Below are 20,011 nucleotides of genomic sequence, written 5' to 3' on the forward strand. Positions count from 1 at the left end.
TCATAGCCTTAGTCAGCTCACTTGTCTAGGAAGCCAAGCACAGTTGATGCATAATACAAACAATGTTGTCCCTTAATGAATTATTCCAGAGAGTGTTTAAGCAATGAATTTTAAAAGTAGCAGAGAGATTCAGATACCAACATGATAAAAGACGTTAGTTGGGAATGAAGGGGAGAGAGGCTTTTTTTTCCCCTGAAGATCCTTATAACATATTTAGGGTGTTTTTAAAGCTAGGAACTTCATATGTTGCTTACCTTTGATTTTTGGTCTACGTATAAATAACCAACACTGCACTCAAGTTTCACTGCATGAATTTCTTTATCTAATACTTCACAATGTATCTGTTTTTCTTCCTGAAATAAAGGAGAAATTATTAATGATTAAAATAAAACTGCTTTTTTCAGACATTTCAAATTACATGCACACACTGAAATTGGGTGGTTTATATTTCCCTGAGCTAGGTGTTTGTTATTTCACTGATGCAAATATACAGAACATTCATATTATTCATGACTACTTTAACATATCCTTATATATTGATTACCGTATCCTGTTACTTCATCTTCTGTTTGCTAATAGTGAAGCTAAGGTGTATGCATCAGACCCAGACCCACTCAAGTTTAAAGCCAACCTCTGAGAGGTGTCAGGGGGATTCTACACAGAGAGCAGTTATTTTTAAAAGGCAGAAAGAGAGAACAATTAGATTTGTGACTTCTTCAGAAGACTATGTATTTGTGAAAAAGAGCAGATTCAATGACATCTTTGTGATCACTGAAAACACGATCATCGGACAAAAAGTAGCAGTAACGTCCTGAAATACAGTTAGAAACCATTTTTTAAAATTTTAGTTGTTACCATCACATCCTGTTACCGAAATGATTTAAGTCACCTGTATTGATCAAATTGCACGTGGTTTAGGTAGCTAGAGGTCTGAGAACTTAAAAACTGGAGTTTTGTCAGCTTTTTTTGGGGGGGGGCGGGGGGGGTAGGTTGTCAGTATCTAAAGAAACTCAACAATGCATTAACATAATTTTAAAAATGTCCAGCTGAAAAAGAAAAATATTGGAGGATTACTGTTTGACAGATTTTTTTGTTCTTACCAATTCTAAAACTCGGATGAAATAAAGACCTTTAGGGATTTGAATGTGGAGGACAGTTTCATATGCATCATCTCCAACATTAAGCAGAGAAATGTTCAACAATAAAGTCTTCATACTTCCAACAGCGAGATACGGTTTCTTATCATGAGGTCTATAAAAATAATTATCATAATAGTAAGTGAAAATACAGCTTTTATGCAAAAATTTTCCTCCACTGCTCTTTTAGTTAATTTCATTCGGTTCTGACAAAGCTCAGCTGGAGATCATTAGGGAAATTTTTACTCCGTTGTGTAACTGAAGGTACTACACCAGTTCTATGATGGTCAACTCCAGTATTGTACTTTTTAAGGCCTGAGGTTATTAATGCGAGAGCAAGAAAACTGTTATCAGACGAGTCGTGCTTCTGATTTTTACAAGATAGGTCCTTTCCTTTACAGATGAGAATAGCAATGTGCTACTGCTACAGTATTTTCAGACATTATTTCAAAATTCACCTTCTACACAAAGTATAGGATTGAGTTAATATGAAACAGGTCACAAAGAGGGCAGGTGGACATGCCTATCTTATGATCTATGTAATGTTCTATAATCATGTTACAAGTACAGACACCCTATGGGGGGCTAAAAGTAAACTTCAGCTTGACATTAAAGTTTAATTAAGACTTGTAGAAAGGCTGCCTAGAAATAGACATTTATCAGATATTCTGGCTTGAAACCAAAGCATTAGTCACTGAACACCTTTGGGAAAGAAGCTGGCACTTAGAAAAGCAACAGAAGGTAAAAGCGCTGCATAAGCAGATAGGTTCCAAGACAAAAGCGAATTAAAGAAAAACACAATGTTAACATTTCAGTAGCTTGATTAAGTTTAGGTTAAATTTTAAAGTTGTTTTACTAGTTATACGCTTACCATTCGGTCCTCTTACATGCATTAAAGCCAAGCTCATTAACAAGACGCTGTCACAAAGATGCCTCCCAGCTTAACACACAAGTACACAAAAGCACCAGGTGCACATCTGGGACTACAACAAAGCTGAACTAGAGCTTTTCCCTGGTAATCATATTTCATTCTTCATTAAAAAATGCATGATGTGGACTAGAAATTTACAGAGCAGGCCAATATCTAAGCAATTTAAACAAAACATGATAGTGTATACGTGAAGACTCACAACTCAGTAAGTAAAGCATTACATTGACCACCCCTATTTGATTTCATTCTTTTAAGACTAAAAGTGTTTGCTTTGCTGTTCAAGGATAATGAATGCATTCTGTCTAGACAAAATAAATTAATGCTTCACAGCTAACTAGTTTTTAATCGAGATTCTAGGGGTACAATGTAATTTAAGGTGATACTTCACACTTTATCAAGGTATTTAGCCTATTTATTTACACTGAAAATCTGCTACTGGTACCTAATGCCAAGCAGGTATGCTGCAATCTGTTTTCCTTTCTTAGAGCTTTGACGTACTTACAAAACTGCATTGCTAATGTCACGAATGGAAATGCTGCACAATCATTCTTTCTGAGAAGTTTATGACTGTTCAAATAAAATAACCTTCAGGCCTAAGCAAAGGAAAGGGCTTAAGACTCATGCTACAGGCCAGGTGTTAAAGTAGGCAGAAAGCTACTAGTCTTATTCTGAAATCTATGAAGATGAAAAAGCTTGTGCTCAGGATGACACCGGTGTGACTAATCAGCATTATGTGATTGTCATCACCTTGCGATGTCATTTTAGGTTGCTCAACCTAGTATCTCGATTAAAGTAGAATCAACTTTTAAAAGTGATAAATTACACAAGAAAACCAGGTCACACACAAAATACCTAACTAGCTGAGATTCACAACAGGTACAATTTCTCTTTTTGCACACTAACTACCCATATTTCTTGCTTTGAAGTATAATATTCAATAAAGAAAAAGGTTGTGGTGATAAAGTATAACTTAAAATCAAATCATTAAAATCCATTCTGAATAGAAACAATGGTACACGGCTTAAAACTTGACAAAGATGATGCTAAATAGAAGTATATCTTACAAAATATTGCTTGGTTTAATACAGACTCTGCAAGACAGTAATAATTGTATTTAAATACTTTGAAAGTGCATTAATTATCTTGCATAATAACAGGATTTAAACATGATACCTAATTGGAAGGAATGGGAAAAACTGAAACATACTGAAGGGTATATCAAAAAAATTAGGGATGTAAATGAAAAATCACAAAACAAAATTAGTTTTGGAAAATGCAACCTAATTCATGTAGGGAAAAGAAGTCTAAACCTCACATAATACTCAACCATCTGGTGTCTTAAGCAGCAGTATAAAACTGAAGATGTAATCTTCTTAAGTAAATGAGGAAAAAGAGCCACTTAATTATTTTATAATTGAAATAATAAATATAACAATGTCTCAGTACGAAACAAGTATCTTCTTTGTACAGTGCAAGTACAGTATCTTCATAACAGCAGCAGAAATAATTGATAGGTTGTCAATTCAACAGTAGTTATGATGTCTACATATTGAGTAGCCCAGTTATATATGAAGTGTAGAATAAAAGTTTACCTTTTTGTGAAGAAGATAAATTTTATGAGCTGTAAAATCTTCTAATTATGCAAGAACAGTTCTTCAATTATACACGTTTCTGTTACATTTCCTGTAAGATTTATGATTTTAAAATATTCTTCAGCTAAACACAGCTTTACTCCTCATATTTTCTCAGGGAATCCACAGTCTACTTTTGCAAATTAATGTTCGTTACATACAAAAGATTAAGGAATAATTTAGATAAAATCTTACTGAACCTCTTACAAAAAAATGAAAGCCACATTATACTTACTTTGGAAAAGCAACTTTTCCAGAAACTCTCAAGTCAGCAGAACAATTTTCTTGGGAACAAAATCTTGCAAAAACAAACTATAAAAGACAAATTAAAAAAAAGCACTTTAGTGTATTATGCATATTATAGTGAGTCAAAGTATTTCCAAAGAAAGAAACCTATCACCTTGTTACCAAGTGTCTGGAATTGGCTAATAGCTCTGCCTCCTAAAAAAAATTCAATCAGGCTATGATTTGCCATTTTCCAAACACATTCTGCACACCCAGAATAACAACAGAGAGGCTTTCCAGACTCCGTCTCTCACAGTCAAACCAGTGGGTGTATGTTCAGCTGATTTTTTACAAGTAGTACACAAAAAGGGCAGAGTGTTTTAGAGGATCCAGAGCTGAGGTCTCTGCAGTCTCTCCTATGATACAGCACATTAACTTTTGCAAGAGAGTTTCATTACACAAACTTTACTTATCATACTGTTAGTGAGGTCTGATGAGACTAGAGACACCATGAGTTGCATGTGTCCGTGCCTTGGTTATCAGTATGCTATAGAGCACTTTATGTCACTATATTCAACAACACCCTCTTTCTCTCTAACTCTGTGGTTTCTAAAACAAAATTTTGAATGAAGATGAAAAGGCAAAGCATGCCATTTAAAAGGAGCTTTTATATATCTCAGAGTTCTGATAGTCAACTGTATCTGAATTATATGAAACTTACTGTTTGTGAAAAGTCTTAATATGTTTATTACCATTTGGTAGTTAAAAATTCAGAGCATCCCGACTTTTGCTTAAGTCAGAGTAAAAGTCTATTAACTCTTAATAAGTTTTTTTGGGGAAAAAAGTTAATTTCATACTCATTTAAGGATACAGAATACACTCTTTTTTTCCCCACAGACTTTGTGTTTGAAAACCTGCAATACTTTCACAGAACTAATATTTCAGCTACATCGTTGAAACACTTTAAGATTGATACCAACACGATATTGTGTATTTAACACAGAATTAATTTTAAAGAACAATTTTATACTGGAAAGTGACTTATCCCATGTAGTTGAAAAAGAATGAATATTTCAAAGAGTGAATTTCGTACCTGTGTGTTCTGAGGTATATGATATTATATATTCTTGCAAGTTCTCTGCATATACCTTTTTTTTTTTTTAAATCATAATACAAGTTGTATACCAGTTCTGCAAAGATTTTTTTTTTTTTTTTTGCGAAAAATTAGGCATTTTTTGGCATGCTGGTTTATTAATTAAGATCAAGGCACTAGGTGCTGGTCCGGAAAATGCATTCCTTCACATGCTATGGATGTGTGAAGCTTTTTTTAACTGAAGATTAAAACATGAACATTTACTTACTGCATTTGAAAAAAGAGAACTCATACACTAACCTTGCTTTTTATAACATCTTTTTCTTTCCTCCGTTGAAGAACGGGTTGAAGTGGTGAAAATTCTTGAGCATTTCTTTTCCGTAGAATGTGATGCCCCAGATGATAACTTGCTTCAACATGTACAGGAGTCAAGATATCCCTTACATCTTTCTATGAAAATTGGAAACCTAATGAGTTAATCATATAAGACAAGACATGTATGCTTATGTTTTAAAGATTATAAGGTTCCCTAGAACTAACTTAAACAGGAACACTTATTTTTTACGTGTAAAATAATTTCATATGCCATATGGCTCATATACTTTTCCAGACATCTTTGTCGCTGAAAGAGGTAATCAGAAACACAGAAAGGCATACTACATTCAATGACAGCATCAGGCATTTCAGAATGGAAGATTCTTTTATTAAAATAAGTCTTATTGAATAGTGAACCTATTTCTGTCAATAATACTGCCTTACACACCTATGAAATGCTGTACTGCCCAAATAGAAAAATAGGCAAAAGTTGGCTAAAGTGGAGAAAGCTAACCAGTGAGATAATGCCAGACAAAACCCATGGATATTTCTGTGCGAAATCAAAAGGAGTTCTCCCACAGTACCACTAAATCAGGTCATGACTGCATTTTATTTTTCTGCCTCTTTATTTCCTATTCCATATTAAAAAAGATTAAACTCCTCAATAAATGACCGCTTTGTACATGAAGCCTTGACTGTGTAGGAACGTTGCAGATCAGAGCCCAAACTATCTACTTGTGAAAACTGAACAGCTTGAAGCACCGAGTACTAACAATAGCAAACCTGATTAAATTATTCCCTAAGTGTAGGAGATAGACAGACACTGATTGTCCCTCCACATGGCCACTACTTTAATTCTTATCTGCAAGCTTGCTTTGGCCAAATCACATATTATCTAATTCATAATAATTTTCCACAAGGTCTTCTCTGCATCTGCTTTATATTACTTCCATTATACTAATTAGCTATTAATTAGCCTTTACTCAAAATACATAAAACGTACATCGTCTCTTGCAAGGACTGTACTTGACAGACATTCACACTTACTTAACTTTAGGAGCTTCATAAAAGCACAGAAACCTCAGTGGGTGGAAGGAGATGCTTGTAATGCTATTAATTAAGAATTAAAAAGAAAATTGAATTATATGGAGGAAAAAATACTAATGATAGACTATAGGAAGTGATGAGCCAAATCATATCCTTCCACCTACACAAATACCTGCTGATGCTGGTACAGCAATCTGTACAAGGTCAGCTGTCAGTCAGTTCTCTCTTAGCTTACAAAACTCTTATAAGTAAGTGGCAATTTGCCATTGCTCCTGTAAGTAACATTCACTTAGCTGCAACTACCAGTTGAGATGCATCTGGGCAATTTTCCAGTAGATAACATAAGCTTTCCTTTCTACCCTGAAGCTTTATTGTGAAGAATTGGCTTCTAATGGTGTCATAAACAAAAAATAAGTAAAAGGAAGGAAGAAGAAAAATACATGGAAGACTTTTTCCCTGCAGGTTTTTTTGTAGCTATAGAAAATTAAGTCTATTTCCCAGCCTCTGTGCAGGATCAACTGCACCAGTCATCCTAACAGATGTTTGTTTCAAAAGGTCACAGAATTGCTACCTTGAGGATTTTAAAGAAAAGGCTAGGCAAACTAGTCCATTAGTTTATTACCCTTGTTTCCCCTTACATCTAAATATTCCTTGTCCTTAGTATTTCTTTAAAGAATTCTTCTCCCCCTTATCTAAGGTCTTAGAGCAGGTAAGTCTATTTTTTCTGAGTTTAATAAAACGTGGTTCTTCTGTGTCCGCTAGTTTTTATGGTTTGATTGAGGTTTAGGACTTCAAGTTCTTCCCATTTATTTTCCAGAATTTTTGTTGGAATAGGCAAGCTTCTAAGATGTTTGATAGACTGAATCACTTTTATTCTCTCTTGTCCAGTGAATGGCCTTAAAAATATTATATCCTTATCCTGATTGCAGTTGTTTTTACTTTCAAGACAGGTCCCTCATTCATCCTTCAGAGGGATACATCAAGCCATGAATATGACAGTTCGTTTCCTCCAGGGCAACAGTGACTTTCAGACCACTATTGCAGTTAGGATCTTACTGACTAGATTCTTACTAACTTATTTCCAAGTCAGTACCATCCTCAATTTCAAAGGAATCAAACTCTACTTCTGCAGAAACCAAGAGGCAACTTCCTCCTGCTGAGTAGCTGGTACCATCTCTATTATAGGTGTTGGTACAGGCCTCCGTGGCTAGCTGACACCTTGCAGGTCTCCAACAGCCTCCTGTTGAACACCCACTTGCCCTGCCAGCACTTCTGTCTCTGTGGCTTCTCCTCTGAAGCACTTCTACCAGTAGATTCCTTCTACAACAGAGTTGTCTCTACATCTTCACAGACAGAGAACTGTAACCACGTTCACTACTAATCTGGTCCGGGATTCAGGCTGATATGTCTAGGAGAAAGACGTATCTGTGCAGGCTTCACTTTTGTGAGCAGAGGAGCAGAGAGATCACTTTTTCAGCACGCTGCACATTCTTCATATTGTTCAGCTCCAAATTCATTCATGAAGCTCTCGCGAGTGCTCTTCCTACCCCATTTCCACCTTTTGATTCTCTGAGTATTTCCCTTGGTGAGTGCTGCATCCCTCGCAGGAAAAAATCAAACAATCCCAAGCAAGTGGTGTTCTTCACGCCCTGCTAGCCCTTGGCTCCTTGCAACAAATGCACAAAACAGACCACGCTACAGACTCTCCTCTAGCAATCATCTTCATTTCACTTCCTGTGGATCAGGAATGGGTTCTTTTCTTATCAGGTGAGGCTACCACATCTACTCACACTAAAAAGGGGAGCAATACCATGTATGTGTTCTTTGAAATAGTTACAAATGACAAAACATAATAAACATTTTCTCTGTGTAATTACAAGTTTAAAGATTTTGCATTAAGGAGTATGTAGGAAAGTTCCATCAGAAATGTTCAGCAGAAAACATATGTTATACCGTATCTTATTGGTTGCTCCCAACCAGCCTCAATCTATGATCTGTCATCCATAAAAAAGGGTGAAAAAAATGTCAAGAATGCTCATGTCCTACTTCTTCACTGTGACTATTATTATGCACATTCTCACCGACATAAGAGATGGCAGACCCACTGACTTCCCCACAGAAAGCTGAGAAAGCATCAGAATTAAAATATATTAACTGTGGAAGTTATGAACACAAATATTTTACTTCCAAAATGATGTGATGCAATTGTAAACAAAATAAGTTCTTTTGCAGCAGGTGTGCTTTTCAAAGGAGAACAAAGGATTTACAGGGCAATACATATTGAAAATTACATTACCCTCATAAACGCTGGATGATCTTTGCAGGCAATCTTCTTGCTGTAAATCTTTACATTTCCTGAGATTGTATCAGATGTTCCATTGGAGGAAAAATAAAATCTTGCTTGTGTATCCACTTTTCTGTTCACGTCAACACTCAGATTATAAAGCAGTACTGCAAAATAAAACCCAGGGAAAATAAAAGTTATAAAAACTTTAAGTGTTAGAATTTTCATGAATTTATGATGGAAATTACATCTTTTGACTCACTTCCTTAAGTATGTTCCATAATATCCATTTTGAAATGCTCCGCTTAAAAATTGTCTGACATAAATCCATACCTAAGAAAAGCTTCTAGCCCTCTGAAAATTGATTGCATCGTGACTGATCCCTGCTACATGCTTTTACATCAGTGATAGTTTTGTCAAGTTATATATATAATTTTCTACCAGAATCTATTTAAAGACAACCTGCTTCAGTTACTTACAGAGCTGACATTAAATTTCAACAACCAGGTAAGTCAACAGACACTGACATATATTATTTAACTTCACAGTTTTTTCTATTTAAGTTAGCATGAATTGCTATGATAACAAATTGCAAATATGTTTCAGAGCTTTACTGACCTATTACTTCTTAATCTCTGCCAAAAGTTGAGTTAGGATATCTAGAATTTCCTCTAGTCTTTTCTATTTAAGTTGAAAAGTCTTATGTCCAAATCCAGCAAGGGTAATCCAGTCTGACTGCTCATCTTTCACAACAAATATGAATTTCAAAAGATCTGAACTTGCAGCTTTACAGTTCATCATTGGATGTGTTCTCTGTAATATGTTCCTAAAGGATATTGTATATTCTTATACAGAAGATTTAAGCAATTTGATTTTATATACCATGCATTTGCAGTTTACAAATAGCACGTGACAAGTAGGTTAAAAGCACCCAGGCAATACAGTCAAATTTAGACAGTAAATTACTTTAAGTAAGTTCACCATGAATATTCCCTCCAATAGATATTGCTTCAAGCAATACCAGTTTTTGCCAAAAGCAAAATATGCATTATATAAAATATAATACAAGATATATTTTTCAGTAATTTTGATGGGACTCCCTCCCTTTCACATAATGTTCCATAACGGTACGATCAGGTGCTTGAGCTGCTTTATGAAGGGAATGTCTTTTCTCTATTGCTAAGTGGAAGACTGCACCCTACAGCAGTCCCGTATGGTTTGGTCCATGTCTGGATGGACTGCTTTTCGAGGATATCTGAATATCGTGCTGAATAATTCATTTGATTCTACATTAAGAAAAGACATCCACCCACCATTAATTCCCTACCTAATTGCAATGCAACAGCCCAGACATTTGCATGTGGAAAGTTCAGACAAACTTGACAGACACTCCTGTTGGGCCTTGTGCAAAACAGAATATGGTCCCTGGGCAACTATGTAAAAGAAAGTGTTCACAGAGTAAGTGCACTCTATTTCTTTGTGAACCCTAATGGCATACTATCTCATTCAAAAAAATATCAAAATGACGGATCTAGTTATTATGATGCTATTAAAGGGACCATCTGAAATGGCATCATTAGAATGTAATTCAAAAGTATGAGTGTGAATCTAATCACACCACTGTTAGGTAAGTTTATTCAGGTACCAGAATTAGCCTATCTATCATGGTGCTGTTTTAGTACTGCTGCAAAACCCATGTGAAAATATTACTAAATGGTTGTGCACAGCCCCAGCTGAACTCTTCAGCATCACAACCCAGCTAGCTAGCTAAAAATTAGCCTTAGTTTGTCTAAACCAGTTGTCATCAAAACTTTAGATTACATCGTTGATGCAACAGACAACTTGGAGTTCTACCTTCATCCTCACAATATCTCACCTTTTTAACACCACTATCTCTTCTAGGCCGTGTAACTCCAGTAGTCCTAGTAGGGATGTGCTGTTATTCTAAATTGAATAGAAGTGTAATGGCTCGATGTTATAGGGTAATTATGAGCTAAAAAAGGTATCCATGTTTTTAATTTTTCATTTTATACTGAACTCAGATTAATGGTCCACTAAATACCAATAGGATTATTCTGTAAATAGCTGCATTTAAAATGAATATGTATACTGGAATTTTTTCCAGGTAGCTTACCAATATAACCAGGTACCTCTCGTCCTGTATAGGTAAAGCATATCTTCAAATTCATACAGATGGCAGGCTGATCATTTTCCATGCAGTTTAAATTAGTTCGATTTATTGAATTAGGATGTTTTAAAGAAGCTTCAACAATTATCACTGGTTTTGTTCTAAGAATAGAAAAGAGTTAATGTTCACAAAACACTTCAGAAATAGCTTACAGAATCTCTGCAGAATCTAACAATCTCTGACAGAATCTATTTTTGTATTTTATAATTATAATTTTTTAAGCTATCTGCATTTTTCAGAATCCAAATAGTTGTATGCACATTATTTGTTGCCTCAAGAAGTTTCAGAATATTTTCTTTTTCTTCAAGGTGTTTACTTAAATGTTTCAGTTGTAGAGCATTCTAGAGGCTAATGACTGAAGTTCAAGACACCAAGAAGAATATCATGAGGTTAAAATATACTACCGAGTTTTATTAAATTGCATTAAAAAAAATACAGTTAAATTGTATGGTCTTTAAAAGCACTGAAACATAGCAATCTCACCTCAGCACCACAGCAGAATCGGAGAGAAATGCACCAACTGCTACATCTGTACAAAAAACCAGATCAATAGGCATAATTTGTCAACAGGAATTACTTCTCAGGTACAAGCATTTTGTAGCACATTCACCTTTTAGTCAGCATTAAAACACCATTTGCCCTTCATTTATTAGAAGGCATATGCTAATATTCAAAGGTGTTCTCCGTCTAGAAGACGATTCCTCAAATACTTGTCCACTGTCCATTAACGCTGTGTGCTAATTTGCTGGACTTGCAGATATTGGTAATGTGATGATTTGATTTCTATTCCACGTTTAAGTGGCTGATACTGAAGGACAATTCAGCTAAATAGGAGGTACTTGCCTTCTTTTTAAGCCACATATTCAATATTGCTATACACACACATATACATAAACAAGCCAGTTATATATATGTAACTATATATATGTATGAAATTATACATATAGATAGAAAAAAATTATTTAATTTATTCCAAACTAACTGAAAACTATTCATGCAATAAGGAAAGAAATATACACAGTAGATATACCTCTCAAATGAGGCAGCAAAAGTCAATTGTCAGATGAGTCTAAATAAGGGTCTGAGGATGCGACTCCCAAATCAGTAAACAGCAGGTGACCTGACAGCAGACTACTTGTACACTACCTCTTAGCCCAGCAGTACAAATTAACCTGGATAACTTTGCTGTTGACATAGCCAGAGCACACAACATGCAGCTCACGATAACTTTATGCTTTTACACCCACGGGGGAGGACAGGCAATACCTGACCTGACATAACGCTTATCTGCAAAATGTCAAAATATTTTGACAATATGTATAAAACAATGAGTATATACTTAGAACCAGCTAAGTTGTTTTACACCAAATTAGCACGTCTGTGTCATGCCCACAAGAACTCCACAACAGTCTTAATCCAATGCCGTGAGCCCTGAGTCAGGTAAATTTACTGTTCACACAGACTGAGAGTCAAGGAGCTCAGTGACTTCTGGCAAAACCCAGACTACGTGAAGACCAGTAAGATTTTTAGGTTAGCACACTAGTCTGGATAACAAACGTGCTTCCAGTGCCCAAACTAGCTCATTGTGACATTAGCAGATGACATCGCTGCCATAAAAATAAAAATTACGTTTTTCTTCCTCTTGCGCACTATGATCTTACTATTACATCGTTCTCAGTCCTTAAATAATAGTTAGATGACCATGAAAACTGACTGTTTGGCCTCAGCTTTACCTCTTTTTTTTTTTCTTCCCAAAATGCAAGACGTGACATGTCATCTTAATAACAGATTTTGCTTCTGTTAAAAGTAACAAGTAGCACGGTAGGGTTGTTCCCTATGGATCTCTACTCTCTTAAAAATGAAAAATAAACAAAATTGTTTAATTCACCTTGATAACCATTGTTATCTGCATCAATGCCACTTGCTATGGATTGTCCAAACATGCTTAAAGAATTACTGACTTGATGTCCTTGTATTCTCTGAGGAGGAAAAAACCAGAAGAGAAAATTATTCTTGGAAAGCTAATCTTTAAGTTACAATTTCCAGTGAAAAATGTTAGCACAACCATCCTGCTGCTGAAGGCAGTTACATGCTTACCTGTGAAAGTATACCTCTGAAAGCAATATTCCTCAATTACTGCAAATGTTATATCCCATAAACCCTGTCTGAGGCCTCCAAAACAATTTATTTTTCTGCTGCAGGTTATATTATGACTGGAAATCACAGCCTATGTAAAAAATTTCTGAAGTCTTTTAAAGTACCTCAGATGGTCTGAGTGTTAAATGAAGGGAAAACCCTCTCAAATTTAAACTTAAGTTTTTTCTGGACTGATTATTTTTCATTGAAAAAGTGTACCTGTGAAAATGATGGCGTTATTCCATCTTCCCTGCCATTGTATATATAAATAACTCCTTTTAGATTATCTTCTTGTGGAGCCCCAATTGCTATATCTGTGGAAAAACAATTTAACAATACTCAGTTGACTAGGAAACATGAACAAGGAAGAGTTAAAGAAATCCAAATCACGATGCATGCAATGCCAGGCCAAATTTATTTGAATGAATTCAAAAGAAGTGCTGAAGATAGATATAAAGCAAACAGAAACAATACAGACCAGCTCAGTAATCTGACTCTGCCTTAAGTACGATGTTTCTGGAAAACAAGGGCCAGATACAGCCATTTTCTTCAAGACAAAGTCTGTTCCTACCAATATTGAATTCGACCCTTAAGAGGTTAAGAGGTTATCATGGAGAAGAGCCAAAATTATCATGGTCTTTAAACAAACAAAAAAAAAAAAAAAAAGTGCCTTGTATTCATGGAACTATGATGATTTTCTTGCACTCTGCTATTCCCACATGGATTAAATCACTGAAACACAAGAAGTACTCTTATTACGCTGCCTGAAATGAACCATTTATTTTTCTATGAAATGTCCTTAACAGCTGATAACAGTCTTGAACAGGCATTTAATAAGGAAATGAAGGTCACTGGTTTGCACAGAGGGATATGTTTTATGCCCAGATGATTTAATCCCAGAGGGGTGTGGCAACACATAACCAACCAACTCACCCACCCTCAACAGCCCTTACCAAAAAGCCCCATGGTTCAAATAGCCAGAGGTTGTTAACCAAAAAGTGGAGGGAGGAAGGGGAGATGAATTACATCATCTTGAAAGTCACCAATATAAATTAATAATTGTAAACTTTTATTCACAAATAAGCAAAACTGAACTATCTGCAAATCAGAAATACTGTATGCTGCACCAAACCAAAATCGCAAGAAAAGCAAAGCTCTGACGATTTGGTTTTACTGAACAATTCTCTGATTGAATCCATATTGATTGAATCCATACTTTGGTGACTAAAACACACAAAATGTTATGTCTCTCCACTGGTGAGATGAAAATAGGACAGCCAAGTTGTGCTAATTAAAATTACACATATGTTCTTGAGGAGGTCAGATTCTACACCAACACGCACGCCATTATCTTCACAGGGCTGATACCAATGGTTTAGATCATTGAAGAAGTTGGCTCTGCTGTGCTTGTTTATTACTTACTACAGACAAATGGTTTCTAACACCCAATTTATATTTTGCTTCCAGCTGTTTTTCTTACAAAATTTCTTTTCCTACTGCCACTCTCAATATTGCCTCCACTTTTTCTGTTCAATGTTTTTGCTCCCTTCAAAAGCTAATCCACTTGTTTGCTCTGCCTCCCCCTGCAGTTTTAGGATGGACATTTTACATTACATTGTGTCATACATCTACTTTGCTATGCTGCTATTAATTTGATTTTACTTCTCTGTTCCTCAGCCCTACATTTGGATATGGTTTTCCTTCGCAGTTTGCAAATGTTTTTGGGCAAAAACTGAAACGTGTACAAAATTGTGAAGATAATGCAAAACAGGAGAAATGAAATTTAAGATGAGTTTGAGGAACAGGTACCAAACGGGGGGGGGGGGGGGGGGAAGACTACTTTAAGGAAAAGGAGACCGGATAAGAAGAGAATGACTGTTCCAAGCTTTGCAGGTTACAGAACAGGATCAAGAACACAAGACAAATGGAAAAGTGAAGGAAGAACCCTGGATCGTAACTGCAAATAAAAAGGCTAATTCAGAAGCATGAAGAAAGATGTGGACTTGGTAAAGATACAGCCCAGAAAAAGCTGACGGTTTTTTGCACAAAGGATATTAGCTCCTTGCATACAGTCCCAAGTTTTGATGATGGAAAAACTGAAACCACATATGAATTTTTGAACAGTAGAAAACGCCTGTTGTATTTTCATCCTGTCCCTACACAGCATACTGTGCCTGCCCTTCTGCTGGAGGGGAGCATATGCCAGTTTTTCAGACAGGAATACTGGCCATTCCTATTTGTTTGAATCCATGACAAGATGAATGAAGCCACTGGGCCAGGTCCCCTCTGCTTGTCTTCAGTCTAGCTGAAGGCCTCCCAGTCAGCTGTGTTTTTGCAGGCTACCTAAACAGCTAGTGAATGGTCTTGGAAGGAAAGCAGCTGAGAGCAGTAGACCATGGGGCTTTCTGTAGCAAAAACATTTTAGGCAGTCTGACTGGAAGGAGAAGGGAAGTAGAAGGCCATGAGAGTCATTCTAGATGTTATAACACATCTTTCATCTGTTTTCTGTAACTAAAGTACCTTTTATCTGTAACTTTCACATGGCATTCTCTTTTCAATGTCTATTACTTTGATGCTTATTACAGAAGTTAGACACAAGTCTGGAGACTGAATGTCTCTGCCCTCTGAGCAGGTTCCACCTGAACAACATCACTGGAAATTTCAGCACATATCTCATCATATTTAGAGAGGGTGTTTCAGCCTGGGTGGTGGGGAAGGGAAGATATTCTCAGTTTCTGTTTAGGCATCTAACTTTATGTGCCTGAAATAGATCCTCCTGTACAGACAACAGGAAGAAAAAGCTCCCTCAGAGTCCCATTAACATTTTGAATTCACTATTGGGGCATGGCTATCGAAGTCCTTCCCTGTGTTCTCCGTCCACTGGGAGCCCATGCTAGGCAATTCATGAGTCATGTGAGGGCCTGACTGGGAAGCAGTCCCACAATAGCCTCCCAACTTGCAGGTTGTTTTTAGTATATCCCCATGTGTTTAGTACTTCCTATTGGTGACACAGAAGCAGATCTTGACTCAATGTGTAATTTTTATTTATGGTGTTACAAAATCACCAAATTATTCCCCAACCGTCGTCTCAGATGTCTAAAATGGGATTAGGGATTCCACTTGAAGTCCAGCACCCAAAGTTCCAGACTATGTTATCACCTTATGCTCATGGTCTTTATTAAAGTGACAGAACCTAATCTCTTGGTATTACACATCAATGACTGTGAAACAGCTATATTTCAAATCAGTGGCCTAGAAAAGAAAGGTCAAGTCACCAATTGAAAGTCTCCTCAGATTTCCATAATACTCCTGTTTATCGTGACAGTCCAGTGCTCCAGAGAGAATTAAACCCAAGGGGGTTATATACGTACCTTCAAAACCATCATTATCTATGTCTCCTAGATTGGCTATGGACTCTCCAAACCTGGCTGCATATGAGTCACTCCCGCTGAGCTCTATGTTCAGTTCTACCATCTTTGCCTCCTGAAGGAAAACAGAGTCAATGGCACATTAACAGAGCATCTTCCAGGTGACCTGCAATATTACTCAAAATGTTAAAACTGCCTTGGATGCCAATATATAATCCTACTGAACTCCTTGGTGCAGAAGTGAGCATTATCAAAGATATTTAACAGTATTTAGTGTAAGAATAATAAAGAATAAGAAAGTTGTTCTTTAAGAAAGAGAACAGCAATGTGTTCCCATAGCAAACACCTGTAAACAGCAGCATGCTTATATCAGAATACAGGGGCTTACTGCTCTGAGAAAACTGTGTTTGCTAAAACAGTAGTAAACAGTAGCTGCTTCAGAGCTATTGTGTGTGCCTTCGTTACTTGTAGGTATCCTGGAGTGACTTAGTTCTCTGTGAGGAAAACATGTTAAGAAAATGTTAATTGCAAGCATAAGAGAATAAATACGTATTAGTGTGGAGAGGAAGGAAGGGAAATAAGATACAAAGATAAAATTTACAAAGCCAGACAAATTCAAAAGCACACAAAAAATAGTGGCTATATTTTCACTTCTGATCCTTGAAAAGAGTAAGAGGAAGCTAATTCTAATGCATGATCTATCCAGTTACTTTATTTGCCAAACTGAGGAACACTAGTCTCTTTCCTGACTGGTACCACTAACTGCGTGCAAATTTTGCATTCCTTGTTTGTTTCTGAAGTGCTAAATAAGTTGCTCTTTGCATGCCAGTTCAGCAGTAAGCATGGTAATGGAGGAGAGCTTGCAAGGAGGCTGTAGTGGCAGGCCGTCACTACCTGAAGTTACTATGAAACAAAACCAGCCTGTCCTGAGTTCTAACACTAGCGTAAGTAACAATGCATTACAGTTTATACAGCTAGCCTTTTCAGGTGTGCTACACAGTCCTGCTGGGATTGTCATCGAGGTTCTAGAGCTGTTTTTCCTATATCCTGAAATATTGTATGATAAGAGAGAGGAAATCTCTTCTTCTTAGCTTGTTATACCAGAATGACTGTGTTACCATGTGTTTTTAAGAGAAAATACTTACAGAACCTGAATTGATATAGACATAAACTCTTCCTTCTTCTCTGATGGTACTTTGCATTGGAGCACCAACTAGCAAATCTGAGAGGCCATCTGAATTCAGGTCCACAGCACAAACTGCAGCTCCAAAGTAAGAACCAAGCTGTGTGCAAAGAAGAAATCACATTATTTTTGAATTTTGATGAAGACATGCTAAAAGTTCTAAGGTGCAGAAAAGTAGTATGAAAGATTTACCTTTTTACCCCTCAGTTCAAATAGAATATTTAGTTGCTTCTCAATGCTAAAAATGTATGCCTAAAACGAAAAGAAAATATAAGTGGAGTTCAGCAAACAGTAATCTGAAATACTTCCCTGTGCTTTCTCTACAGCATGTGCTAGAGAATCAGCAAAGCAACACACAGTATCACAAGGTACAGCCATTTACTATTTCCTATCTGTACCTTTCTTTAACACCATAGTTCACAGCAATGTTATCTAGACTATCTTCCCTCATTCCTTCTTTGACTTTTTTCCCCGTGAGAAATCACATCTATCTGATACTTGTCTTTAATACGTTAATCTAAATCGGAAAATCATGGGTGGGTACGTGGGGGTATATTCTTCAAACCAATAATATAGACAATCTCTTACTTTACCAGTCTGGTCCTGTTGGGGAGCCCCTCCAATTACTTCTGTACTGGCTGATGTCAGAAAATGTCCAGCTCCAACAGAGTATCCTGTAAATTAGAAATGCACTATTCAATATGGCAAATGCTATATAAAGAAAAAAATGGGAGCATGACGTATAAAAGCTGTCAACACCACAAATTATTGTGAGTCTGACATTCAGACCTCATGCAAGTTAGCAATGAAAACAGAAAAGAAAGTTTTTGAAATATAAGCAAAAGGTCAATACAAACAGTAAGTTCCAGCAAGCAGAAACAAGTGTCAGAAACACTCAGTTCTTCCCAGGATCTGAATTATCTGCCATACTTTAAAAGCCAATAAAATAAATTGCAAACACCTTCTGTTAATGCACATTCTGTGATTGTTCGGTGAGTCCATATTATAATACAAATAAAAATGATCAAACGTCCATACAGTGCAATGTGGAAACACTTGATTCAGTTGTTACTCTTTGACTATTGTTGTAACTGACTGCAGAAGAATGAAATGTAGTGCTACTTATATGCATGTGCACATATACACACACACACACACACAAAGCACTGTGGATATACACATATGAAAATGTCAGGAACAAAGTGGAGCAGTTTGATTATGTAATAAGAAAACATTGCATCAGCTTTTGTAAATGAATCTATATAACAAAGCCTTGCTATATGTGGAGACAGCTCTTAACAAACAAGCCCATATTTTGGTGCAGACGTCCAGCCACAGAATTGCAAACTGAAGGCTAATGCCTTAATCCATAGCTATACAAGTCAGCCTTACTCTTTCCAGAATACATTATGGCTAACTTGAAACAGGGAAGACAGTTAACATATTCTGCTGCTCTTACATTTACTGAATGACTGCTGATTTTCACAGCATACACACAAAATGGAAAACTCATCTTGGATCAGATGAGAACAAGCCTTAAATCCTTCACCTGTGAAGATAACTGTCTAGAATTCAAGTTCTCATTAAGCCAGCTTTTTCTTTTCATATTTTAAGCTAAAAGAGGTGAACAAGGCAATTTATCACTTAAAGGTCAACACCTAGTTTTTACTTATTCAACAAAAAATTAAGCTTATGTGGATGAACCTTAATTTACCTCCTTTGACCTTTATTTTCTAGTTATTTTCGTTTTGCTGAAGTATAAACATTGGTAATTCTAATGAACTTTTTTTTTTTTAAAAAACCAACCAAAACAACAAAAAACCAAAAAGCCAAATACACCCAAAAAAAGTACAGTAATCAGATAGTCCTCATTTTTATTGTGGTATTACAATGTTTGGGGTGTGTGTGTGTTGGGGAATCACATAATTGACCCTTTAAATTTAAAGACATAGTTAAATGAAATTTTATTTCCAACGCCAGAATTCTCACCTCTTTACCATTACTACAGTTCTTCAGTTTTCTGAAACATCATTTGCTGTTCTCAGATTCCTAAAAGAAACTATGACTTTGTGATTTCTTTAAGGCAGTTTGTTAAGTGCCTAAGGTTACTCTTTCATCAAGCCCAGCTGATTTGAAAGACTGACTTATTTATCTAATTCCTTTTAAAGAAGTCAGTTATTAATCTCCAAGATACTCTGAAGTAGTCAAGGAAATAGTAGCAAAAGTTATGTATTACCCGCTTCTTTCTAACTTCCTTCTTTCTTTTAATTGTCTGGTACTTAAACAGCTTTGTTTCTTCCAACTTATCGAAAATGTTACGATACTTTTGCACACTCTTCCTGCAATCTCTAATTTGTTAACTATTACTCTTTGACAGTTTAATGAAAAATGTAAATAAAGAAGCCAACTTCTCAGTCTCTGCCAGAAGAAGGATAGTGTAAGTAGACAATTATGTCTAGTCATGTGCTTGAATT

General features: G+C 36.2%; 1 protein-coding gene across 1 annotated transcript in view; it reads right to left on the reverse strand.

The window, feature by feature from the left end:
* Nucleotides 1-20,011, reverse strand: part of ITGA4 (integrin subunit alpha 4) — a 37,865-nt gene that overhangs the window by 6,136 nt on the left and 11,718 nt on the right. The window contains exons 7-19 of the mRNA XM_050900246.1: nt 18,126-18,211; nt 17,730-17,789; nt 17,500-17,637; nt 16,358-16,469; nt 13,206-13,300; nt 12,739-12,829; nt 11,334-11,379; nt 10,797-10,951; nt 8,675-8,829; nt 5,317-5,466; nt 3,934-4,010; nt 1,101-1,251; nt 255-353 (exon numbers count right to left, since the gene is read on the reverse strand). Of these exons, the coding sequence (XP_050756203.1) occupies nt 255-353; nt 1,101-1,251; nt 3,934-4,010; nt 5,317-5,466; nt 8,675-8,829; nt 10,797-10,951; nt 11,334-11,379; nt 12,739-12,829; nt 13,206-13,300; nt 16,358-16,469; nt 17,500-17,637; nt 17,730-17,789; nt 18,126-18,211 (1,415 nt within the window). The remainder of the gene's footprint in view (nt 1-254; nt 354-1,100; nt 1,252-3,933; nt 4,011-5,316; nt 5,467-8,674; nt 8,830-10,796; nt 10,952-11,333; nt 11,380-12,738; nt 12,830-13,205; nt 13,301-16,357; nt 16,470-17,499; nt 17,638-17,729; nt 17,790-18,125; nt 18,212-20,011) is intronic.

The sequence above is a fragment of the Gymnogyps californianus genome, chromosome 7 (assembly GCF_018139145.2).
Source record: "Gymnogyps californianus isolate 813 chromosome 7, ASM1813914v2, whole genome shotgun sequence".
Taxonomy (NCBI): domain Eukaryota; kingdom Metazoa; phylum Chordata; class Aves; order Accipitriformes; family Cathartidae; genus Gymnogyps; species Gymnogyps californianus.